The following is a 26,531-nucleotide window of genomic DNA, read 5'->3' as shown; positions in this document are numbered from 1 at the left end:
TACCCAGACTCACCGTTTGTGAAACATACGCCAATTTAACAGAGCTGCAGCCCAATCTACAGACACCGAAAAAACAACAACAATTTCGTTCTCAGATTGCGAGATGATGAAGCCGTTTTATGTCGTCAACTCTCCCTCAGCTAGCTAGTGACTCACAATAAATATACGACTTTGACGGTGTTTGTCTCTGCACAGTGTGTTTTGTGGCCTTTGTAAGTTATCGTGCTACATGTATATTTAAATACATTTTTTTTTAAAGAGGTAACCGCGGACAAAATGCTGAAGATTTCAGTGAAATCAGTCGTCACTTTTCCATTCAGTTTTTATCATAGTACTGCTGGATGATTAAGAATTACTTCTAGAAACTACCTTTAGGCTCCATTAAGCATCAGGTATCAGAAGTATCTTAACCAAGAGAAGACCAGACGGACATAGTTATGTAAAATATGACCATGACTGCATGAAAACTTACTTCAAAGTTCTATTAACTTTGTGAGAAGCACTGCTGAGTGCAGTCGTTGAATTATGAGTTTTTTTGAGGGAAAAGTTTCCGTATGGCGCAACCACTTTTTCATTCGGAATAAAATAATATAGTATCTAATTTACCTGATTGATATATCCCTTTTTGTAAAAATGAGTGAAAAAGTGGTGGCGCCATACGGAATGTATATTGAATGATGGTGTGGATAATTGTTCACTCCAAAACAATTGAATCTGTAAAAAGATTCATGCTAAGCGCTGAGTGTAACCCTCTTCTCCTAGAACTATGACTACAAGGTTCGGAGTAAGGTTCGTGGAGACGATAAAGCGGAAGGAACCTCATGTAGTTGTTTGAGTAGGGTTACGATCATCGCAATAGATTCATGCATGAATCATTTCTCACACTATTTCTGAATGTTGATGTCCGTCCAGGAATGGTGGCCAGAGATGGCTGGTGGTGGCACTCGCTTTCACCTCGTTAAAATAAACACAACGTTCGTTAGAGTTCGATAACCATTACCCTCCATCCTCCTGATGGTTGCCTTGCAGACTGGAGGGTTACAGATCAGTGTGTATTTAAATAATCACAATTAATGCAATTTTGGCACAATTTTTACAAATTTTTACCACTTTTCAAAGATCAGATTTGATTACAGATTGACCTTCATTGGTTAAAATGATTGAATTTAGATAATTTAAAACATCATTTAACAAAAAACTTACCTGAGACCGACCTACTGCAATCCTAGGAAACCTCAACTGGGAATCACTCCGGAACAGAAGGACTAAATCTCGTTTAACATCCGTCTACAAAGAAACATATGGTTTAACACCTAAACAATATAAAGGAATATCTCAACTTATGCACCGGTACAACCACAAGATAATCTGGTAACCAGTATAAACAAATCCGTGCCCACAAAGACTGTTACCGGTTCTCGTTATACCCCAAGACCTTGCCGGAGTGGAACCTACTTCCCTAAGACATCCGTACAGCACCTGACCTTAAGTCATTTAAGGCTGCACTAGACTCTATCAACATCCACCAAGCGACAGAAAAAGCGCATTACAATAACTAATGGTTCGTCAAGCTGCGTTGCGTTTAGACCCCTACCCGACATACGACGACAACCTCAACAGGTGTTTGTACAGAGACCAATACAAAAACAGATACTCCAAAGAGCTTTGAGGTTTGTTCCGCTGTCGTCGTCTCCACGATATCTTGAAGATGATAGCAGAACGAACGTCATAGTTCCAGGTGGTGCACTGTGTTTTTGCTGTGGTGTACTCTGCACAGTTTCATACAAACTCACTTCCCCATAGAAGTGCCTCTTAGTCTTACCTGTGGAAAATTGCTGTGCCCCCTTCAAAAGGTGGAGTTAAAGGCCTGATGTACACAATTTCATCCACACACCTAACCAATATTCTGTCTGTACGCACAGACGAGCACATGCAGGCAGTGAGTCTGCAAGCAAGAATAACTGGTTAGCGGACTTCAACAAAAGCTCCTACCAGTATTTTACCTCGGTTTACCCTGATAAGTTAAGATCTTGCAAGTGCGACATTCAAAAACATGGACTGCCATCCTTGGTTCATGGACATTTTAGTCAGTCTTAATCATGACATTGTGTACGTTAGGTCTTAAACTTCGCCTTTTGAAGGGGGCAAAGCATTTTTTCTCTGGTAAGGGGCACTCCAATGGGTAAATGTGAGTTTGTATTGGAACCGTGAGGTGGGCACCACTGCAAAAGCACAGGGCACTACGGCAACTGCTATGGTTGTCATGTGTTAGTTCAAGGCCTGGTGTACCACGTACTACACCCATCCATAACCATAAATTTTGGGTACCATTCAATTTAGCATACCTTATGATAAAGAAAACGGTTTGATGTGCCCGTTGTAGATAACACTATAATAAGAAGCTGGTATTTCTTGTTTGTTCTATTTTATATAGTTTCTTGCTCTTGGGGAAGTTCATCATGCTGAAATCCCTTGGCGTTTTACTGCTGGTTGGCGTGGTAACCTCATCAGTCCTTGCAGATGAAGGCACTCCCTACGGGTTGGAGAGCGAGGACGGCGGAGACCCTGATAATCCTTCTCTTCTGAAAGAAGACGGGGCCGACCCAATGGAAGATGAGTTCATTGATCAGAGCGACCTGTTCAACTATGACCCTGTTACCAGGACGATGAGGAACAAAAAGGAGAGGAAAGATGTGATCGATATGGTAATTTCAGTAAAGATGTTAGTTTTTACCAATTCCAACTTATGGATGAAAAATGGAGAACAAACTGAAAAAAAATTCAGCGCCGTTTCACCACTACACTAGTGGCTTCATCAGACTGGCAACTCATCACAGCTGGTTTTCTCTTTTTATAGTTATCAGAGACAACTATAGAGGGAGTTAGGAGCTGGTTGTAAATGTTGTGAAGTTAGTAGGCCCCCCCCCCATTCACATTTTTTCAAATACCCCATCCAAAAGATATATTCTCAAAGTTATAAGAACTTGCCTTGCGAATCAGACTGGCTTTGCAATGTAGCCGTAGATCACTTAGGCCTACCTACTAGGATTGGTAGTGCGCGCAAAAGAGCCCAGGGGTGGATTTCACAAAGGTAGTCCTAAGTTAGGACTAGTCCTAGGCAATGCTAAGAGATAGGACTAGGACTTGGGACTCCCTTTGTGAAATCCACCCCAACACATAGGCCTATCATGAAAGAGTAGGGGTTATAACCCTTGTGTTTCTGGTTCACAGAACAAGCACCCTTGTTTTGAAGTTTCCTCAGCTACAATGATTAGAAGTTAACTTATGAGGCATCTTTGGTTTCATTACCAGAAACACATGTACTATAATCTTGATAAAAATGTATTCCCTGGCCTTGTGCATACTTAAATCGTGGAATCCTAACTCACTGGATAAAATGATGGTGAGGGCTCTATTGAACCCTTGCACGCGCGTCACACGCAGCGACTGATGCCACGCTCACCATGTTGGTGGGCAGTTAGGTTTACGTGTATTAACGCTGTGTCGCCTAAAATGTGCACTTCACTGCATAGCGCACAGCATAGAGTTATATAAAAATGCACAGTGAAATTGCCCACCAGTATGGGACATTCAAGATTTTTCTGATGATGGCGTCAGCTGAAATGGGTCAATCCTTTATCATGGTGCAGCCATCTTGAATTTCTCGCATTGATATCAATGTTACCAAACCGAGGCTGGAAGAACAAAATAGTCTGGTTCCTATTTGCTAAATGATTATTAGCATTCATAATTGTTATAAGATACAAAGAACATGACCAAGATGAAGGCAGGATGGTAAAGGTCTATATCCCAACAGCCCTATGTTAAAAAAAATAAACTGATGGTTTACGCTAGGGTTAGGGTAAGTAAGAAAAAATACAGTTGGGATGTCGGAACCCAGAGATGTCAGAGCATTACCCTTTTTGAGGTATGGTGTCCACTATAGGAGTGCACTGTTTGGTTTGGGTGTATACAGACAAACTTACCCAAACCCAATAGTGTCATATGAAAGTGTGCACCATATCTCAAAATGGCTCATGGACTTTCCACTTACAGCTTTCATCCCATCACAAAGTAACGCGATTTATTCTTCTACCTTTTTCCACTTTGACTTGTAGACTTTATTGTAGGAAAGTCGGATGGACCTTGTCCAATGTCGCCACAATCTGGTGAATTTCCACGAGAAGTCTTTACTCTATGCCATGTACGATAGGCACAAGGCTTATGATGTAAGCTTTACACACTTGCTTTTTAAAATATGCATGATAGTGGTAGATGATGTGACCTTTGACAGGATGGTTGGGGGAAACAATCATCATTGTTTAACTTTAGTCTGAAAGCTTGCTGATCATGAAGTTCATACTAGAATAATGTTTTTCTGTGAAATAGTTTCACTGGTTATACCCATATCGGTCAATACATGTAGTTTCTTTGAGCGTAAGTCTTAGGCAACCTCCTTTGTATTGGTCATCTCTATTCCCCCCCCCCTCCCAAAAAAAAATAAAAAAATTATGTGAAAAAGGCAAGGACAAGGTGTCAAAGGGCAATGTGACAAAGTGTTCCCTTTACATTCAAGTCTTACCCCTTTGCACTGTCTGCCATGCTCGCCAATAGACCGATCTATTAGGCTCCGCCCACGACACACGTGTGAGCAAGAACATATGAGCCTCTCCAATGCCTTTCTGCACAACTCTGCTGCACACATGTCAGACCTGATTTGTCGGACCTTCCTTGCGTTGTGATTGGTCAATACGCAATGGGGCGGAGCTTAATGGATCGGTCTATTTTGGGAGTCAAATTTCACGTAACAAAATATAAGTAATATGTAGGCTAAGTAAGCATGTAAATGCCATGTGGCCTAAAATGCACATGGTGACATTGAGTTATAAAATGGCGTTTACCATTTTTAGCGGGCAACCCCGCTAGAAAGCTCATCTCAGTGTATAAAATGCTTCAAATGTAGCGGTGTGTTCGGGGGAGGGTAAGTTGAGGGCAGGGTCACAATACAAATCACTGTGGCAAACCACCAATCCTAAGTTAAGACGAATCGTCCGTTTTTTTCCGTTTCTGCATTATTTGTCGATCCCATCCATATTTTCCAGTTTCGAGCGGGTCCCACTAGTGGTGCTCTTTCCCAGTCCCGTTTATACCCAATTTCGTTAATTTTTTTCCTGTTCAGTTTATTATTTTCCTGTCCTGTATAGTTTTCAATTTTTTTTTTCCTTTTTCCCTGACCTCATAATACTACCAGCCCCGTTAATTTTTTTCACTTCACATTTCTAGTTTCGTGCATTCCCCCACTCCCTGTCCCACTGTGTGCCCAAGTCCATCTCCCGTCCAATATCTAACCAGCCCCTCCGTGCCTCCCCGTCCTGCGATCCCGTGCATTGGCATTGTTCTTTGTTTGCCTCTGTTTGGCCCATAACTAATGTGTTTTCTAGTTTCATGTGGGTCCCGCTATAGTGGTTCTTTCCCAGTCGCGTTTATACCCGTTCTAATGTTTCCCCGTTTTGCGCGGGTCCCGCTTATAATGGTTTGATTTTCCCCCGTTCAGTTATATATTTTCCTGTCCCATATCCCGTATCATCATAGTCCCTTTTCATTTTTTCTTCCTGGCCCCGTCCCAGATCTAACTCGTGCCTCCTTCCCGTGATCCCGTGCATGGATTGTTGTTCTTCACTGTTTGCCCATAACTCATGTTTCCCCGTTCTGCATGGGTCCCGTTAGAGGTTCTCTGTTTCGTGTATTTTTCCCTGTTCAGTTTATTTTCCCAGCCCTTTTAATTTGTTCCCTCATTTTGTCCTGTCCCCCCGCCCCTTCCCACAGATGTACCACACTGCATGCTCCTCCCCTATCTTCCTGTCCCACAACGTGCTCTGATAATCCCCACCTCCGTCTGCCGTGTCCCCATTGTGATCCCGTGCACCGTTCGTTACTGTACGCTCGTGCTATGATCCTGTGCACCGTTCGTTACTGTACGCTCGTGCTATGACTGCATGACATCACAAAGGGCGCCTGAAGGAAACAACGCAGACCCCCTGGCAACCCAAGGGTAACTTACCATCAACCCCATTACTACACGCTCGTGCTTTGACTGTGACGTCACAAACAACACATACCCCAACCCCGCGGGTACCACGAAATTGCCCCCAGGACGCATCATTTTAGCAGGGTGCAGGAACCACTTGAGGTGAAAACAATGGCGGCGCCCATGCGATTTAAGCGTCATTATATTATAGATGAGGACACATGGTACTAGACATGTGGCATGGTTTATCCCCCTCTCCTATTGTGTCTTATTGTGTTCTTGGAATCTTGGAATATTTTGGAGGATTTTAGGCTGGTACTTCTGTGCAAGAGGAAAATAGTTTGTAAAAGTATGGGAACATTTTGGGAGAGGGGGTACCCTCTTCATCATGAGGATGATGTAATAAGGATGATGTAATAAGGTCAATGGTTGAAAGTGGGAAAATCTGTTACCAAACCATAGGACTCCGAAATCATCATTTCAGCCATGAGTCTAAAGAAAATTCATCAACTGGGCTTGACATCCACTCATGTAGTGGTGCAGTGAGGGATCTTGGGGTTACACTAGACAGCCATCTATCTCTACGCCAGCATCTGAACATAGTATGTCGCAAAGCCTCGTTCGCACTTTATAGAATCGGCAAAGTGCGCCATCTTCTCCACTTCTGGTCCACTCATTTGTAAGCTCCCTTCTGGATAACTGCAACTCTCTCTTGTTTGGCATTCCCCAAAAAGACATAGCTAAACTTCAACGTATCCAGAATTCCGCTGCCCGTCTGGTTTCACGTTCTACTAAGCGCAAACACATCACTCCGTTTCTGATAGAATTACACTGGCTTCCCATCTCTTTTAGAATTCAATACAAGCTCCTCATCACTACTTTCAAAGCAATCCATGGTACATGCCCCAGCTACCTGTCTGACCTCATCATCCCTTATGTACCAGCCCGTCCACTCCGCTCATCATCACAACATCTTCTCACCATACCACCCGTTCGAACTAAATCCTTCAGTTCAAGGACTTTCTCTAGTGCCGCCCCCCAACTTTGGAACTCTCTTCCCGGCTACATCCGCTCTCCACAGAGCATGGAACAATTCAAAACTCTGCTCAAATCCCATTTGTTTTCTATTGCCTTCTGTTCAGTTTAATTCTTTCGTTTGCATTTTGTTAGCGTATTGTTTGTTATTGGTTGCTTTATTGTTTGCCTTTTGTTTTTTGTTAAGCGCATTGGTATTTCTTTCAGTTATGAAATGCGCTATATAAGAATTAGCTATTAAAATCACATTTAAAGATCTGTTTGATTTTGATAGATTTATGGTTGGAAACATAAATAATTTGTTTTTCTTTCTAATTATAGGAGGTTGGCAGCTGCCAGAAGAAGCTAGAAACCTGCGATGCTGATCTCTCAGACTGTAAAGTAGGATGCAAACCCCAGCTTGCTTCGCAGCCGGAGGACACTGTTGTGTCGCCCTGTGGAGGGGAACAAATGTTCTTCCGTCGATTCGCCAGGAGTTTCATCAAAATGCTCATCACGGAGGTATTTAAAAATCGATGGAATTTGTTTTCACTCCGCTGATCTTTTACTCCCCGTGGGCGAAGCAAGCCGAAGGGGCGTAGGGTTTGCCTTGTCCTTCCGTCTGTGTGTGGGTGTACATGTATGCATTCAAACCTGGAACCTATAACAAAAGAAGAAAATAGGGTTCTCCTGTTCGGCAAAGGTCCCCAGTTGGAAAACGTGTACAAAACCAATGGGAGCTGTACTGGTAATATACGTTATGTATGCTAAAATAATCTTCGTCTCCAGAGACGAAAATTATGTTTGTGATATTGTGATACTAATTTCTCTAAACCTTCAGCACCTCGGCAAGTAATTTTTTAAGGGAAGCTTTCTACCATCATCATCTTCAAACTGTGTAAGTTTAATGTAGGCCTAAATCTTTTGACATTGTGTTTTTGTGTCTTAAAAAAAGTACCGAAACCCTCTCAGCAGCTCTATAAATGACAGCCCTGGATTCATCTTGTTTTTCATTTTAAACTCCAGACAGAGCAAGATGGCATCCCATTAGCGGCTGAGGTCAAAGTTGAACTGAACTCTCACAAGTGGAATAAACTACGACAGTTCGACCAGCAGAACGGTAAACTAAAGCTAGTAGATGCCTATGATCTCATGATGGACATGCTGGTCGGTGTTCATCATGACAACATTATCGAGAGCTCGTGGCTGGAGAGACTTACAGGAATGGAGTGGAACGATATTAAATTTGTAAGTCTTCAGTGGTTCAAATGCATCTTCCCCAGAATGCCAGGGGTTGTGGGTTCAAATCTCACCTGAGTAGTATGCCTGTGTATTTTTCTTGTGGCGTGTCATTGTAAACACAAGATTCAAGCTACGATGTTTCTGTTCAGTAGAGTGTGGGTTTGTGTCCTTAGGGAAGACGCTTGACCATTATTGCCGCTTCATGTGGATGGGACGTTGAGCTTGATGGAACATTAAGACGGTGTCACAAAAATAGAAATGCGAAGTTGTCTAGAACGAACAAATTCTAAAAAAGCATCTTCTAAACAATCACTCCATTTAGACACCAACCTTGTGCCCACTATGACACAACCTTGTTTTGGGGGTTGAAAAGTTGATGTTACTGTATGATTGTCTTTTTTTTTTTTCATACAAACTTTTTTTGTAATTTACTGTATACTGTACGTTTGTCTTTTTATTTTATTATACATAATAATTATAATAACTAGACATAAAATTTTTGTTAGTTACAAAAATACGGTGTTCGGTTGGGCGTTACGTGATGACGTAGTTCAAAAACATTGAACCATAAAGATGACTTTTTTTACAACGTGTCGTTAATTTTTATAGTTAAACTTGTGTCACAGTTTTTAACGACTCCTTTTTTTCTTCACAAATGCAATATTTTTGTGTGAGATTGGCTTTAGGTTTTAATTTGCAATTTATGGAAACCCTTTTAAAATTAAGCTACCTCTGCACGGGATGACGTTAACTTTTCAAATGTTGTCCAAGTCTTTATCTATCCGATGCTGAAATATGAACATCATAGCTTTTCTATTCGTTGAGATACAGCAACAAGCAAATGGTCAATTTTCAAAATTAAAAACCCTGTCATGACGTCATCAATGACGCCATCATTCCCAAAATATGGCGGTTTCTTCCACTCACTATTGCCTATGAACATAGTAAGTTTTAAGTTTCTACAAGCTTTACTTTTGTTTAAAAGCTCAAAAGTTGTTTCAAATCATTTCAAATCATTTCACAGTCACTTTCGGTTTAAACAGGTCAAAAGGTCAACGAAAGTTCACCAACATATCCATTTCTGTAAAGTACGTAAAGCCCTTTCATATGATGTATAGATTGTCAAAATAGCTTATGTAGTTTAGGAAATATGTACTTAGGAAATATTGACGACTGTAGAAAAGATTGTAAGGGGCTTGTATGTTTTAACCGCCTTGAACGAAGACTATTCTTCATGAAGCTTTTTCGCGCTCTATGGATGATCACTGGAGCGTGACTCTGCTGCACAGCTAATACACTACACGTTGTGTGTATGCCTACGTGCAATGTTTATGCACATACCAATGGGGATTTACGTGGTTCTTTAGACGAGAATTTTGAAATTTTCAACCTCTCTTTTGAGCCGGAAGACAACATCAATATGGGGTCATGTCTGTGAGGCGTTTACGGAGTTTTCAATGACGATTCCGATGATGTTTCGATTGTAAGAATCCCTCATGTAGATCAAAAGTTATGATTTTTTGAAATAATAAACTTTGAATATTCATAACTCAAGAATTGATGACGTCACCATGACGTACATGTAACTCACACGGTTTCTTCTCCTAATGAATCGCTAACTATGTGTGAAGTTTCAAGTTCATACGAGTTTGGGAAAGGCGCTTTTGTTAGCGGACAAGGGACGGTCAGAAGAAGAAGAAGAAGTATGAAGAAAAAGAGAAAAAAAACGAACAAAAATAAGAGGTGTTCCGGGCTGTTGGCCCGAACACCTAATAATCAGTGCATTTATATGGCACTTAAATGTAAAATACCCCAAAGTACATACCCAGGCAATAAGATACGGACAACAGATGTTAAATTTGCATCGGGGATGAAGAATAGCCATTTAGTGTTACTCACATAAACCGATGTGTGTTAGCACTGTTTAATCAGTACTTTTCACGAGTTCTGTGAAAAAAATCACAGACATAATACTTTAAGTGCAGTTTCATACCAGCCAGACCGATGCAAGATACTAATAAAAAAATGTTTCTCCACTTGCAGGCTTTGTCTCACACAGTAGCCATCATGATTCTGGAGCCCTTGCAGCACATGGGGAGAGCCATAGGAGAGTTCCACAGAGAGCTACTGAAGGACCTCCCTTATGCGGCCTGGATACCTGCCATTCTCTTTCCTTACCTCTCCGTCGTCCTCGTCATCGTAATACTTTATTATTGTCCCAGACTGCACCTAGTAGACCGCATACAAATGCTGGAGGGTCGGCTGGATGAACTGAAGGCCATTATCCAGAGGTTGCAAAGAGTTCAAGCATTAGAGGTAGGGTACATAACCTTTCATTTATTAGAAGTGTCTTAAAGATATGGTCATAATTTGGTAATGACCCTGAAAAACAAATTGTAAACATTCTATCCGAAAGCTTTGTTATGAGGATGGTAATGGTATTAAGCATCATGTGGAATTATATCGTCTGAAATGCCCCTGTTGGTTAGAAATCAGTACCAACATTTGAATCTGAGAGACCATTAAATGATTGAGTCGTTTCCATTTCATTGACAGATGCCTCGTCCCCAAGCACAGAGGGAATATTTTGAGGAACCTGCCGCTGGCTTGAGACCTCAATCTAAAGGGCGACGGAGAAACAAATCCAACAGCGAACCTGATCTTCAGCTCCGTCAACAGCAGAAGTCGGTTGTATTCGGAAGGGTTGAGAATGTTCATTATCAGGGTGATGTCTCCAACGGCAGTGATTCTTCAGATGAAGCAGAAAGCCAACTACGGCATCAACGAGATCCTGTCAATAAGCAATACTAACCTAGTGTATTTAAATTCCTCTCTGCTGTATTTTTCAATATTATTAACCTAATTAATTTTGTATTTTATTCCGTGTAATACGATTGTTTGTAGTGCAATGTTTTTGCAAAATTTTTGCTACTTTTTTAACTGTTGTATAAAATAAAAAAAACATATTGCCATTTTTGCCCATGTTTTTTAATCCTGCATGTTTCTTGACTGTACAGCGCTTTGAAACAGTGTTTATAAATGCATTTAAGTTAAGTTAAGTTAATTAGTTTGCATTATTGTACTTTTATTCCCGAGAAATGAAATAAATATAAATTCAAATATAAAATATAAATATACTGCCCCAGGGTAGGAAGGATTGTATACAACTTGTTTTTATATTTGCTGTTCTGAAATAAAGCAACGATGCCATGTATAGACCTATACATTTGGCAAGTTTCTTAGAATTGCCTTTAAAAGAATTTATGTATATCTAGTTTGCTTTTATAACTGTATTTAATTATTAATGCAGTTATTCATTTCAGAAATTCATAAACCCATGTTATAGCGATCATGGGAGTCATTCGGGAAATCCCGGCGAACGTGAATACGCACAGAAGCTTGTATTGCAGTGTAAATGAAACACATAAAGTATTTATACAAATCTTTGATGCTAATTGCCGAGAAGAAAAAAAACAAAATCATTAAATCTCTGTGAGTAATTTGACTCTGACTCTGAATAATCCCGGGTCAGAATTGACCCGGATTCCAGGTCAAATGCGACCTCATCAACTTCCAGGTCAAAGCTATGACCCGGAATGTGTTAAAATAACCCAGAATCCTAGTTTTCAACGGGATCAGTCTGATCTGCCCGTTTATATAGAGTAAAGGCCCGTTTCATGTAAAAACACAACTTTCCATGGGCATATTCGATGCAATATTTTATGGCATTATTGCCCTTCAAATCTTCAAACAAAGCACGCAACAAGAATACAATTTCTGAAAACTTGTATAATATTGGGAGAGGGCGGGGATTGTGCGTCATAAAAAGGAAGCCTGACTCCTACGGCTGTTTTATGATTCATTGTAGTACTTGTTTCCCCCTTTTTTTATCCCAATCAAAAAGGAATGATTTGAACATGCGAAGGTTGGCATACACCCGGTCTTTAAGTCTTATATTTAATAATATTACTTATTGGCGATGAAATTTTGTTCTGCCAAAAGGCAAAAGGGCAGTCTGAACACTAGCCGACGACTGTCAACAACACAAAAAACATTCTCTATTCGGTTGAACATACACCAGCCGTTGGATGTAGTAGTTCTTTGTTTAGTATCTTACCAAGCCGTAATATACAATCTTAAATAAAAATCCAAATATTTAAAAAAAAGTGTGTCATAAATAATGTTTCTTGCGTGTACCTAGGTACATGTGTAAACATCTTTAATTTTTATTTGTTAATATTTAGTAAAATCAAATCGTTTTTCATAGAAATGTTGTCCACATAATTCAATAAACTGCTTGTGTAAAGTTTACTGCGGAAGAGAAAACAATAACAGTATATCTGGTACCCAGACTCACCGTTTGTAAAACATACGTCGATATAACAGAGCTGCAGCGGCCCAATCTACAGACACAGAAAACAACAACATTAATTTCGTTCTCAGATTGCGAGATGATGAAGTCTTTTTATGTCGTCAACTCTCCCTCAGCTAGTGACTCACAATAAATAGACAACTGAGACTGTTGTGTGTCTCTGCAGAGACTGTGTTGTGTGGCTTTTGTAAGTTATCATGCTATATTTTAAAACATTTTTTTAAAGAGGTAACCGCGGAGAAAATGCTGAAATCAGTCGCCACTTTTCCATTCAGTTTTTACAAGTCGGTGAAGTAGTGTACTGTACGTAGCCATCAACTGAAACCCGCGAGTAATGACAAAAACATCCAGAAAAGAACAGCAATTTTGTTTATAATATATAATACTGCTGGATAAGAATCAAGTATCAGAAGTCTCTTAACCAAGATCAGACGGACATAGTTATACTTTGTCAAGAATCCCCTAGATATAATTATGTTATGATGGATGATTATTAATAATTCAATAATTTATTGATTGGTAAATATGGACGACCATAAACGAACAATAACATAATTGCATGAAAACTTACTTCAAACTTTCCTTTTAGAAGTGCCTCAATTACCAGTGGAAAATTGCTGTGCTCCCTTCAAAAGGTGGAGTTAATGGCCTAATGTACACAATTTCATCCACACACCTAATGCAATACTGTCTGTGCACAGACGAGCACATGCAGGCAGTGAGTCTGCAAGCAAGAATAACTGGTTAGCGGACTTCAACAAAAGCACCTATCAGTGATTTACCTTGGTTTACCCTGACGAGTTAAGATCTTGCAAGTGCGACATTCAAAAACATGGACTGCCATCCACGGTTCATTGACATTTTGGTCAGTCTTACTCATGACATTGTGTACATCTTGGCTCTGCTTACCGTAAGCACAGAATCGGCACTTACGGAAGCATAGAATTCTGTGCTTACGGCAAGCGTATTTCACGGGCTAACGGCGAATTTTGGCTTCAGCGCGTGTGTACTCCACTTTATCAGGCATTCTACGTTAACAAGGCTAGCGCAGAAATTTGGCGCTTAAAGTAAGCGGGGAGTCGTGATCGTAAGCACGGAATTCGGCGGTAAGCAGAGCCATGAAATTGGGCCCAGGGCCCAATTTCATAGAGCTGCTTAAGCACAAAATTTTGCTTAAGCAAAAAATTCATTGCTTACTAAAATCAGATTACCGGCCAAGACTCCACTCAATTGTTATGCTAAGTAAACAACAGCTAAATACTAGTCATAAGCAATGTATATGGCATGACATTTTGGCCAGTAACATGTGTAAAATAAGCGAGCTATTTTCGTGCTTAAGCAAATTTTTTTGCTTAAGCAGCTCTATGAAATTGGGCCCAGGTCTTTAACTTCGCCTTTTGAAGGGGGCAAAGCATTTTTTCCACTGGTAAGGGGCACTCCTATGGGTAAATGTGAGTTTGTATTGGAACCCTGAGGTGGGCACCACTGCAAAAGCACAGGGCACTACGGCAACTGCTATGGTTGTCATGCGTTAGTTCAAGGCCTGGTGTACCACGTACTACACTCATCCATAACCATAAATTTTGGGTACCATTCAATTTAGCATACCTTATGATAAAGAAAACAGTTTGATATGCCCGTTGTTGATAACATTATAATAAGAAGCTGGTATTACTTGTTTGTTCTATTTTATATAGTTTCTTGCTCTTGGGGAAGTTCATCATGCTGAAATCCCTTGGCGTTTTACTGCTGGTTGGCGTGGTAACCTCATCAGTCCTTGCAGATGAAGGCACTCCCTACGGGTTGGAGAGCGAGGACGGCGGAGACCCTGATAATCCTTCTCTTCTGAAAGAAGACGGGGCCGACCCAATGGAAGATGAGTTCATTGATCAGAGCGACCTGTTCAACTATGACCCTGTTACCAGGACGATGAGGAACAAAAAGGAGAGGAAAGATGTGATTGATATGGTAATTTCAGTAAAGATGTTAATTTTTACCAATTCCAATTTATGGATGAAAATTGGAGAACAAACTGAAAAAAAATTCAGCGCCGTTTCACCACTACACTAGTGGCTTCATCAGACTGGCAACTCATCACAGCTGGTTTCCTCTTTTTATAGTTATCAGAGACAACTATAGAGGGAGTTAGGAGCTGGTTGTAAATGTTGTGAAGTTAGTAGGCCCCCCCCCTCCATTCACATTTTTTTAAATACCCCATCCAAAAGATACATTCTCAAAATTATAAGAGCTTGCCTTGTGAATCAGACTGGCTATTGCACTAGGATTAATAGTGCGCGCAAAAGAACCCAGAAAGAGTAGGGGTTAATTTAAAGTGGGTATGTACTTTTTGTAGGATAAAAATCACTATGTCCACAGATTTACACTAAACTTACACAGTTTGAAGATAATGATTGTACAAAGCTTCCCTTAAAATATTTCGTACTGAGGTGCTGTATATTGTTGAGTAATGAGTAAAACAATGTCATGAAAATTATATTTAAGCATTTACAAACGTATTTTCATGACATTGTTTTACTCATTTCTCAAAAACTACAGCACCTCAGTAAGTAATATTTGAAGGGAAGCTTTCCACTATCATTATCTTCAAACACTGTAAGTTTAATGTAAATCTATGGACATTTTGAAAAAGTACCCAAATCCTTTAAATAACTGTGTTTTTGGTTCACAGAACAAGCACCCTTGTTTTGAAGTTTCCTCAGCTACAATGATTAGAAGTTAACTTCTGAGTCATCTTTGGTTTCATTACCAGAAATACATGTACTATAATCTAATGCCAACTTATATCTGATACATGTAGGATTGGAATCTTAACTCACTGGGTAAAATGATGGTGAGTGCTCTATTGACCCCTTGCATGAGCGTCACACGCAGCGACTGATACCACGCTCACCATGTTGGTGGGCAGTTAGGTTTACGTGTATTAACGCTGTGTCGCCTAAAATGTGCACTTCACTGCATAATGTATCACAGCATAGAGTTATATATAAAAATGCACAGTGAAATTGCCCACCAGTATGGCGCATTCAAGATTTTTCTGATGATGACGTCAGGTGAAATGGGTCAATTCTTTATCATGTTCATGGTGCAGCCATCTTGAGTTTCTCGCATTGATATTAATGATACCAAACCGAGGCTGGAAGAACAAAATAGTCTGGTTCCTATTTGCTAAATGATTATTAGCATTCATAATTGTTATAAGATACGAAGAACATGACCAAGATGGAGGCAGGATGGTAAAGGTCTATATCCCAACAGCCCTATGTTAAAAAAACAAAAACTGATGGTTTACGCTAGGGTTAGGGTAAGTAAGAAAAAAAGCAGTATAGGGATGTCGGAACCCAGAGATGTCGGAGCATTGGCCTTTTTGAGGCATGGTGTCCACTATAGGAGTGCACTGTTTGGTTTGGGTGTATACAGACAAACTTACCCAAACCCAATAGTGTCATAATATAAAAGTGTTCACCATAATCTCAAAATGGCTCATGGGGGTGTTAAAGGAACACGTTGCCTTGGAATGGACGAGTTGGTCAAAACAAAAGCGCTTGTAACCGTTTTTTATATAATGCATATGGTTGGAAAGATGTTTTAAGAGTAGAATACAATGATCCACACAAGTTTGCCTCGAAATTGCGTGGTTTTTCTTCTACTGTGCAAACTAACACGGTCAGCCATTTATGGAAGTCAAAATTTTGACCCCAATAGATGGCAGACGTGTTAGTCGACGAGGTAACAGGAAAACCACGCAATTTCGAGGCATGTTTGTGTGGATCACTGTATTCTACTTTTACAACATCTTTCTACCCATATGCATTTTATAAAAACGGTTAAAAACGCTTTTCAAAGACCAACTCGACCGATCCAAGGCAATGTGTCCCTTTAACAAAAGGACTTTCCACTTGCAGCTTTCATCCCATCACAAAGTAACGCGATTTATTCTTCTACCTTCTTCCACTTTGACTTGTAGACTTTATTGGAGGAATGTCGGATGGACCTTGTCCAATGTCGCCACAATCTGGTGAATTTCCACGAGAAGTCCTTACTCTATGCCATGTACGATAGACACAAGGCTTATGATGTAAGCTTTACACACTTGCTTTTTAAGTATGCATGATAGCGATAGATGATGTGACCTTTGACATTCATCACTGTTTAATTTTAGTCTTGCTGGTTATGAAGTTTATACTAAAATAATTTTCTTCTGTGAAATAATTTCACTGTAATGTTTACCCATTGGTCAATACATGTAGCTGCTTTTAGCGTAACTCTTAAGGCCCGGTCGAAGTGGCCTCGTTAACGAGAACAAACATTTAAAGTGCCCACCCTCGATTGGTTTAATAAGCGTGGGCATACCCTGCACGGAGCAATTCAACCAATCGAATGCGTTTTTTTTTTTTTTTTCAGTTTCTATGTGAAAAACGCAGAGACAAGGGCCCAATTTCTTGGCTCAGAATCGGCGCTTACGGAAGCAGTGAAATCTGTGCTTACGGCAAGCATATTTCAGGGCTTAGCGACGAATTTTGGGCTTATGCGCGTGCGTACTTCACATTACCAGGCATTCTACGCTTACAAGGCTAGCGCAGAAATTTGGCGCTTGCACGTAAGCGGGGAATGGTGATTGTAGGCGCAGAATGGTAAGCAGAGCCATGAAATTAGGCCCAGGTGTCAAGAGTACCTAATGAGACAACGCTGCCAACTTACCTTCAAGTGTCGACCCCTTGCAGTATGGAAACTGTCTGCCTCACTCACCCAATTTGGGAATCAAATTGCATGTTACAAGTACGACAGCATGTTTACACCAGGTGGCCTAAAATGCACGCTACCATGTATTACACAAAGGGACATTGACTCACAAAAAGGCACAACCAAGATTATTGTGATAAAGAAAAATGGTGCTGGATGCATGGTGTAACCCCCCCCCCCCTCTTCTCCTATTGTGTCTTGATTGTGTTCTGGGAATCTCATAAATTCCTAGAGGATTTTAGGCTGGTACTTTTGTACTGTACAGGAGGACAACTTTTTGTAAGAGTATGGGAACATTTAGGGGGGCAGGTGTACCCTCTGCCACATATCAGACATTGAGATGATTTAAAGTGGGGGAATCTATTACCAAGCCATTAGACTCTGAAATGACCTCACTTCAGTCAAAAATCTAAACAAAATCATCAGCTTGGCCTGGCATCCAAATGTGAATGAATAAAATCAAAACATCAAATTCTGTTTGATTTTGATAGATTTATGGTTGGAAACATAAATAATTTGTTTTTCTTTCTAATTATAGGAGGTTGGCAGCTGCCAGAAGAAGCTAGAAACCTGCGATGCTGATCTCTCAGACTGTAAAGTAGGATGCAAACCCCAGCTTGCTTCGCAGCCGGAGGACACTGTTGTGTCGCCCTGTGGAGGGGAACAAATGTTCTTCCGTCGATTCGCCAGGAGTTTCATCAAAATGCTCATCACGGAGGTATTTAAAAATCGATGGAATTTGTTTTCACTCCGCTGATCTTTTACTCCCCGTCGGCGAAGCAAGCCGAAGGGGCGTAGGGTTTGCCTTGTCCTTCCGTCTGTGTGTGGGTGTACATGTATGCATTCAAACCTGGAACCTATAACAAAAGAAGAAAATAGGGTTCACCTGTTTGGCAAAGGTCCCCAGTTGGAAAACAAAACCAGCTGTACAAAACCAGCTGTACTGGTAATATTATACGTTGTACATGCTTAAAAACAATCTGGCTCCAGAGGCGAAAATTATGTTTGTGACATTGTGATACTAATTTCTCAAAACCTACAGCACCTCAGCAAGTAATTTTTTAAGGGAAGCTTTCTATCATCATCATCTTCAAACTGTGTAAGTTTAAAGGCAGTGGAAACTATCGGTTAATTACTCAAAATAAATATTTGCATAAAACCGTTCTTGGTGACAAGTAATGGGGAGAGGTTGATGGTATAAAACATTGTGAGAAACGGCTCCCTCTGTAGTGCCATAGTTTTCCAGAAAGAAGTAATTTTCCACGAATTTGATTTCGAGACCTCAGATTTAGAACTTGAGGTCTCGAAATCAACCATCTAATTCGTATGACAAGGTTGTTTTTTTCAATGACTGATTGAGCTCTAATTTGCACAGGTTTGTTATTTTATGCATATGTTGAGATACACCAACTGTGAAGGCTAGTCTTTGACAATATTACCAATAGTGTCCACTGCCTTAAATGTAAATCTTTGGACATTGTGTTTTTGTGTCTTGAAAAAATTACCGAAACCCTCTTAGCAGCTCTATAAATGACAGCCCTGGATTCATCTTGTTTTTCACTTTAAACTCCAGACAGAGCAAGATGGCATCCCATTAGCGGCTGAGGTCAAAGTTGAACTGAACTCTTACCGCTGGAATAAACTACGACAGTTCGTCCAGCAGAAGGGTAAACTAAAGCTAGTAGATGCCCATGATCTCATGACGGACATGCTGGTCGGTGTTCATCATGAAAACATTATCGAGAGCTCATGGCTCGAGAGACTGACAGGAATGGAGTGGAATGATATTAAATTTGTAAGTCTTCAGTGGTTCAAATGCATCTTTCCCAGAGTGGCAGGGGTTGTGTGTTCGAATCTCACCCTAGTGGTATACCTATGCTTTTTTGCTGGATGATAAAGGGACACATTGCCTCGGATCGCGCGAGTTGGTCTTTGAAACGTAATGTAATCGCACAAATGTGCCTCAAAATTGCACGGTTATCCTTTTACATTGTGAACCAACATGGCATGTCCACAAAATGGCTGATTGTGTTAGTTTGCAAAGTAATGCCACTGATGTGACCCTGTGAGATGTGGCAGTATACTGGTGTATGACTTCCTTAAAGGAACCTGTTGCCTTGGATCGGTCGAGTTGGTCTTTGAAAAGCGTTTGGAACCGTTTGTTATATATAATGTTCCACACAAATATCACTCGAAAGTATCATTCGAAATTGCGTGGTTTTCCTTTTACCTTTTGGCTTCAAAGTTTATGAACACAATATTTGGTATGGTGTCTATTCACAATAGAAGTGAAATAACCAAGCATGGGAGGAGAGTTAAGTCAAATGGTCCTCATGTGGATACAAAATTATAATGAAACAACATAAAAATGTATGGCGTAACAACGTACCGTTGCTGTTACTGTATGTTTGTCTTTTTTTATTCCAATACTCAGTAAAGATCATCTTGCTTGATGTAACATCTGTTGGTGTAATAAAGCAATACTGTTACTGTTGGCCCCCTATGTTTTTTCTTTTTTTAAATACAAACTTTTGGTGTAATTTACTGTATACTGCATGTTTGTCTTATTCTTTTGTGGTTCCAGTACTCATTGATGGTCTCCCTGAGCATTATAGTAGTTGTGTTTGAGAGCAAAACACGGGCGACATGGTGGCAACAGCTTTGTGTCGTCTTCATTGTGTTATTTGTCATCAGCGTAGGTTGGAACTGGCTTTATCTTTACAAGGTAAGAACGAAACAATCCTGTCTGTACCAGGGGGTGAATTCCACTCTGGGAAGCATTTGCCTGACTGTTTGGAAATGTGCGCCACATTGATAACAACACTGGACTCAAGCCCTGGTGTTTCTGACCGTTAGAGTGTGGGTCCGAGTCAAGCTGCTGTGTGCTTTATTGATGCTGCCCTAAAATCATGACAATATGACCATTTTCATAGCAAAAGTAGTAAAAATATTGATGATAGGTATTTGTAATGCGCCATATCAATCTAAGCAGATGTTCAAGACGCAAAAAAGGTGTTATTTGATAAGATCTATTGTGGCTGTGCACATAAGCAGAGTTAACCCTTAAAATAAAAATGTCTTGCTCTTGACATTGATTATTCTCTTCTTTTCTACTTGTAGAAAGAGTTATCCAAAAGGTTGGCAGAGGCGCAGAAAATTCAAGGCATTCCCAGCAATTGCTCTCCTTACAATATGTCCTGGTGGGACTCTATTAAAGAAGTGTTTCGAAAGCAAATGACATTTCAGGACGACCCATGTCACATCTATCATGAGAAGTACCTGGTGGATCCCGTCTACGAAGTGTCTCCTATGCGGGTATGTCAAATTGTAAAGAAAGGACCACGGAAGAGGTTCAAACCTCTCGAATAACAATAGAAATCTTCTAAATTTGCGAGAGAATAATGACTTTTTTTAAAAGTTGACATAAGTACTATAATAAATATCGATTAAAGGGCCAACCATAACCAACTCTCAACCAAAGATGAAATAATGTTAAGGTAGTTCTGAGCATATGCACATTACCAAGAACAACGAAGTTACCTGGTGAGTCTGCTGCCACCTAGCGCCCAAAAAGTCCTCCATAACAAAAAACATTAGCCCAAATAACGTGAGGAACTGCTGGATTACCCTAATGTATCATAATAATAATAATATTCAGTGCATTTATATGGCACCTAAATGTAAAATACCCAAAGTACATACCCAGGCAATAAGATACGGACAATTTGCATCGGGGATGAAGAATATCCATTTTGGGTGGGACTCGAACCCACAACCTTTGCAATTCTAGACCAGTTTTGTACCAGCCAGACCGCCGCAATTGCCCGGTAGCTAGAGGCAAGATACTATTAACAATTTTTCTCCACATGCAGGCTTTGTCTCACACAGTAGCCATCATGATTCTGGAGCCCTTGCAGCACATGGGGAGAGCCATAGGAGAGTTCCACAGAGAGCTACTGAAGGACCTCCCTTATGCGGCCTGGATACCTGCCATTCTCTTTCCTTACCTCGCTATCGTCCTCGTCATCGTTATACTTTATTATTGTCCCAGTCGGGGTTTGAGGAGAGAAGACCCTAGACTGCACCTAGTAGACCGCATACAAATGCTGGAGGGTCGGCTGGAGGATGAGAAGGCCATCAACCAGAGATTGCAAAGAGTTCAAGCATTAGAGGTAGGGAAACACAACCTTTCATTTATTAGAAGTGTCTTAAAGATAAGGTTCATACTTAAGTAATGACCCTGAAAAAATTTGGTGTAGTTTCTGTTTGAAAGCCATGATATGAAGTATACAGTTATAGTATTAAAGACAGTGGACACTTTTGGTAATTGTCAAAAACCAGTCTTCTCACTTGCTGTATCTCAACATATGCATAAAATAACAAACCTGTGAAAATTTCAGCTCAATCGCTCATCGAAGTTGCAAGATAATAATTCAAGAAAAAAAACCTTTGTCACCCGAAGTTGTTTGCCCTCTGATGCTTGATTTCGAGACCTCAAGTTCTAAATCTGAGGTCTCGAAATCAAATTCGTGGAAAATTACTTCTTTCTCAAAAACTATGTTACTTAAGAGGGAGCCATTTCTCACAATGTTTTGTACTATCAACCTCTCCCCATTACTCTTACCAAGTAAGTTTTTATGCTAACAATTATTTTGAGTAATTACCATTAGTGTCCACTGCCTTTAAGCATCCTGTGAAATGTTATCGCCTGAAATTCCCCTGTTGGTTAGAAATCAGTACCAACATATGAATCTGAGAGACCATTAAATGATTGAGTTGTTTCCATTTCATTGACAGATGCCTCGTCCCCAAGCACAAAGGGAATATTTTGAGGAACCTGCCGCTGGCTTGAGACCTCAATCTAAAGGACGACGGAGAAACAAGTCCAACAGCGAACCTGATCTTCAGCACCGTCAACAGCAGAAGTCAATTGCATTCGGAAGGGTTGAGAATGTTCATTATCAGGGTGATGTCTCCAACGGCTCTTCAGACGAAGCTGAAAGCCAACTACGGCATCATCGAGATCCTGTCACCCGAGAACGAGTTTCTCCGCCAAGGCTTGCGAAATCGACACCTGTCACAAAATCAGGGCGGAGGACCACCGTTGTTCAGGGAAACCCAGTTGAATCCCCCATCTCTGAAGTTGATTCCTTTGATGGAACTATGACGAAACCATCCAAGAAGCCAATCACTATTGGGAGAATGGATTCTCAACAAGCCAGAGGTGAAGCTTCAGGTCAAATAGAGGCAAGTGGATCTTCAGGTCAAACAGTGGATAGTGGAGTTCATAAAGCCAGAAATTCAGGAGATGGAGCTGGAGGGGATGTGGTGAAGGAGGAAAGAATTACTATAGAAGGAGCTTCAGGTAAGGAAGCAGAAGCAAAAGTCTTCCATAAAGAAAAGTCGCTAAAGGCACCCTCAACACTGACCCCTTCCTCGTCAACCGACTCAGAAACTTTCTTAGCAACTCCACAAGGCTGTGATAGCCCGTCTAGTGTTTCCGTCATCGAAGGAGACTCAAGTCCAAGATCTGGAGGAAGTGTCGATGGTGATTCTCATCTCCAAGGTCTTGGGATATCTCTGAGTGGTAGTATTGACGTCATAGAGCCCCAGGAGGTCTTGGAAGGTCAGCGAGTTGGCAGCGATGGACAAGACTCTGATGAGTTTGAGGTCCTGTCTCAAGAACAGTGCCAGACTGAGTCAATGAACTAATATGGTGCTTGTCTCTATGGCTTTGTAACTATTGGGACCTCTTCCCTCCTCACAGTAATTTGATTGCTCAGGGTTTTATCCTGATTTCAGGATTTTCTCAAAACCTCCTTGAGCCTTCAGATTTGTTTTGAATGGAGCAAAACGGTCAACAGCAGGAGAAAGAAATAGTCCACATTGTGTCCAAACCTTGTTTTTTTGATGATGCACAGAGTCTGTAAACCTCCTGAACTGTAACATGTGAGCAAATTCTAGGGTCTAGAATAAGGGGGACCCAGAGTATTTTTCGGGATTTGTTTTTTTACATTTATACAATTCGGAACCAAATGAACAAAATCAAATAAGTTCTGTAAGACATCAAAACAGATCAACAAAATGTAGGGAACCAGTCAAGAACAAGATTATACATTGCATATCATTTTGGCTGGTTACCTCGCCCGCCTTTCTTATACCAAATTAATTTGTTGTGCTGACTAGTTTTAAGAAATTTATCCAGAATCATTGCAAGAAATTATTTTGAGTGATGTGAACTAATGGTGCAGAAACTGGGCCATTTTTCATGGCTCTGCTTGCAAAAGAATTCTGCACTCACAGGGCCAGTTTTCTGTTTTAAGCCGTGAAAGTGAAATTGCTTAGACTATCAAGTTTATGTGCCCACAATTGAAAATTCCCCTACCAGCCTGTGAAAGAGGCTTTGCATGGATTTCTCTTGATCTGTAAGCGCTGATGTTGTCACTTACAGTTAGCAGAGCCTTGACGTTGGGCCCTGGGCCCATTTTCATGGCTCTGCTTACCGTAAGCACAGAATCGGCGCTTACGGAAGCAGGGAATTGTGTGCTTACGACAAGCGTAGTTCACAGGTTAGCGGCAAATTTTGGGTTCTGCACGTGCGTAAGCAACGTTACTGGGCATTCTACAGCAGGGAATCGTGATCGTAAGCGCGGAATCCAGCGGTAAGCAGAGCCATGAAATTGGGCCCTGGTGAGTTGTGGACCATTCAGAGGATTCAAAAGGCATTTTAAAGCGGATCAGAGGCGTACATTAAATTCTAATTGAGCAGGCTCTGGACCTGTTCAAAATGCAGGTAAACAAGTGTTTTGTTCCAGTAAGTTAAATCATGATTTTGCATGAGAAGTTTTAACAACAAAATGTTTTTGTACTAAAACATGCATCTTGTTCTACCATTGACATTGCATCGATCAAATTAATGAAAACTTGTAAAATTTTTTAATGGGTTCCTGTTCTGTGTTTGGATTGGTCATTGCATTTAGGGGTAGGACTGAATCAGAGCAGTGCATTTTGGGAGTTGCAGAGACCAGTTGTTGTTGATCACGAGGTTGCTGTGCTTGCACGTTGTTTCAGTCCAAATGTAGCACAACTAATTTGCAGTCCACTCGGACATCCTTTTTGGGCACTTGCATTTTTTGGACCGAAAATTACTTCTAATCGAAAGTCGTTGCAACTCTCTCAATACTCAGTTCTGGGCTGAATGATTCATATATACAGGCCTAGTATTTTACTTTTGAAACGGCACTGCCATTGGAAAATCTGAATGTCAATTGGAAACTTTTGATGGGGCACCAAGGCCAAGACAAGGGGCAACGAAGGCTATGGCCTCTTGCCTTTGTGTAATTCCAGGCCTGTTTTTACTGATTAATAAAAGAAAATGTCTAAACAACGAAATATATTTTAATTTAAATTTTATTTGGAATAGCTACCAAAGCTGAATGTGCATTAAGTGATTTTGTTTGCATAAGATAATATATTATATACAATGATAAAATTACAATAGTTTTATTTAGTTTCAATCTTGAAATATTTGATTGAAGGTGGCAATGATCGGCATTTTTGACAAGAATTTTTTGAAAATGAATCTAGACATTCAAGCCAAGTACATTACAGATTCAAAATTTTCTGAAGAGATACAAATTGTATTCTTTCATCCATAGTGTTTAAATTATTTATCTCTGGGGGAAAAAAGAAAACAAGCAGAGTTTGAAGTGCTTGAGCAACTAGATTTTATACAGGTTATATTTAAAGGCAGTGGACACTATTGGTAATTGTCAAAGACTAGCCTTCACAGTTGGTGTATCTCAACATATGCATAAAATAACAAACCTGTGAAAATTTGAGCTCAATCGGTCATCAAAGTTGCGAGATAATAATGAAAGAAGAAAACACCCTTGTCACACAAAGTTGTGTGCGTTTAGATGGTTGATTTCGAGGCCTCAAGTTCTAAACTTGAGGTCTCGAAATCAAATTTGTGGAAAATTACTTCTTTCTCCAAAACTATGGCACTTCAGAGGGATCTGTTTCTCACAATGTTTTATACCACCCACCTCTTCCCATTACTTGTCACCAAGTAAGGTTTTATGCTAATAATTATTGTGAGTAATTACCAATAGTGTCCACTATTAACTTAACTTCATGATTGTAAGTTATTTACTCTGCTCTTTGTTTTAGGCTAGAAAGCTGTACATTTTGTAAAAAAAAACTATTACTTAAATTATGATGCATCAGAGTCTTCAATGGTAATTCAAAATATTAAATGTACAAAATTTGTAATCCAGATTTTTGTTATATTAAAGGAACACGTTGCCTTGGACCGGACGAGTTGATCTATAAAAAAGCGTTTGTAACTGTTGTTATAAAATGCATATGGTTGGAAAGATGTTTTAAAAGTAGAATACAATGATCCACACAAACTTGCCTCGAAATTGCGTGGTTTTCCTTTTACTGAGCGAACTAACACGGTCGGCCATTTATGGGAGTCAAAAATTTGACTCCCATAAATGGCCGACTGTGTTAGTCGACGAGGTAAAAGGAAAACCGTACAATTTCGAGGCAAACTTGTGTGGATCATTGTATTCTACTTTTACAGCATCTTTCTACCTATATACATTTTATAACAAACGCTTTTCAAAGACCAACTCGACCGATCCAAGGCAACGTGTTCCTTTAAGTTAAATTATTGTTATTTTTTTGTTAAATATTTTCTTCCTATAAAAGGTTAACCGTTAAAACAACCATACTTTTGGTCAAAGGATTGTGGGGACTTGCTATTGCTGTTCAATATTTTTCCCTTTTCTGTAAGAATCCACTCACGGGAATACAGTTTAACGCAGGAACACGTTTTTGGAAACCTTAGTTCCATTGTGCAAAAGTCCCACAGCTCTGTTTATGCCAGAATGTCAGATCAGTGGGCTCAATTTCTCAAAGAAATGAAATCCATCATAAGACAAATTGTCAGTATCACCATAGTGATGTGTACTAAACAACTGCAATTGATTTGCATTTAAGATTGGTCTTAGTTCTTTGTGAAATCGGCCCCCATGATGTACATGTATCTCATTTTCCCTCAACAAATATGAATTTCTCATCATTTTTACTGAAGATGATCAGCAA

At 40.2% G+C, this 26,531-nt stretch overlaps 1 protein-coding gene across 5 annotated transcripts; it reads left to right on the top strand.

Annotated features, from left to right (window-relative positions):
* LOC139946438 (uncharacterized) lies at positions 1–26,419 on the top strand. Of its 5 annotated transcripts, none has more exons than XM_071944086.1 (9): positions 1–212; positions 2,435–2,705; positions 16,642–16,752; positions 17,956–18,135; positions 18,991–19,212; positions 20,002–20,142; positions 20,538–20,732; positions 21,290–21,589; positions 22,215–26,419. In XM_071944086.1, the coding sequence occupies exons 2-9, from the start codon at positions 2,460–2,462 to the stop codon at positions 23,127–23,129; spliced, it is 2,310 nt and encodes a 769-aa protein (XP_071800187.1). In that variant the 5' UTR covers positions 1–212; positions 2,435–2,459; the 3' UTR covers positions 23,130–26,419. The 5 variants fall into 5 exon arrangements, with proteins under 5 accessions (XP_071800187.1, XP_071800189.1, XP_071800191.1 ...); XM_071944087.1 differs by lacking the exons at positions 1–212; positions 2,435–2,705 and adding exons at positions 12,697–12,843; positions 14,354–14,624; XM_071944088.1 differs by lacking the exons at positions 16,642–16,752; positions 17,956–18,135; positions 18,991–19,212 and adding exons at positions 7,385–7,564; positions 8,069–8,290.
* The last annotated feature ends 112 nt before the right edge of the window (positions 26,420–26,531 follow it).

This window comes from Asterias amurensis, chromosome 13 (genome assembly GCF_032118995.1).
Source record: "Asterias amurensis chromosome 13, ASM3211899v1".
Classification (NCBI taxonomy): Eukaryota; Metazoa; Echinodermata; class Asteroidea; order Forcipulatida; family Asteriidae; genus Asterias; species Asterias amurensis.
This window is presented reverse-complemented; position numbering and strand designations above follow the sequence as displayed.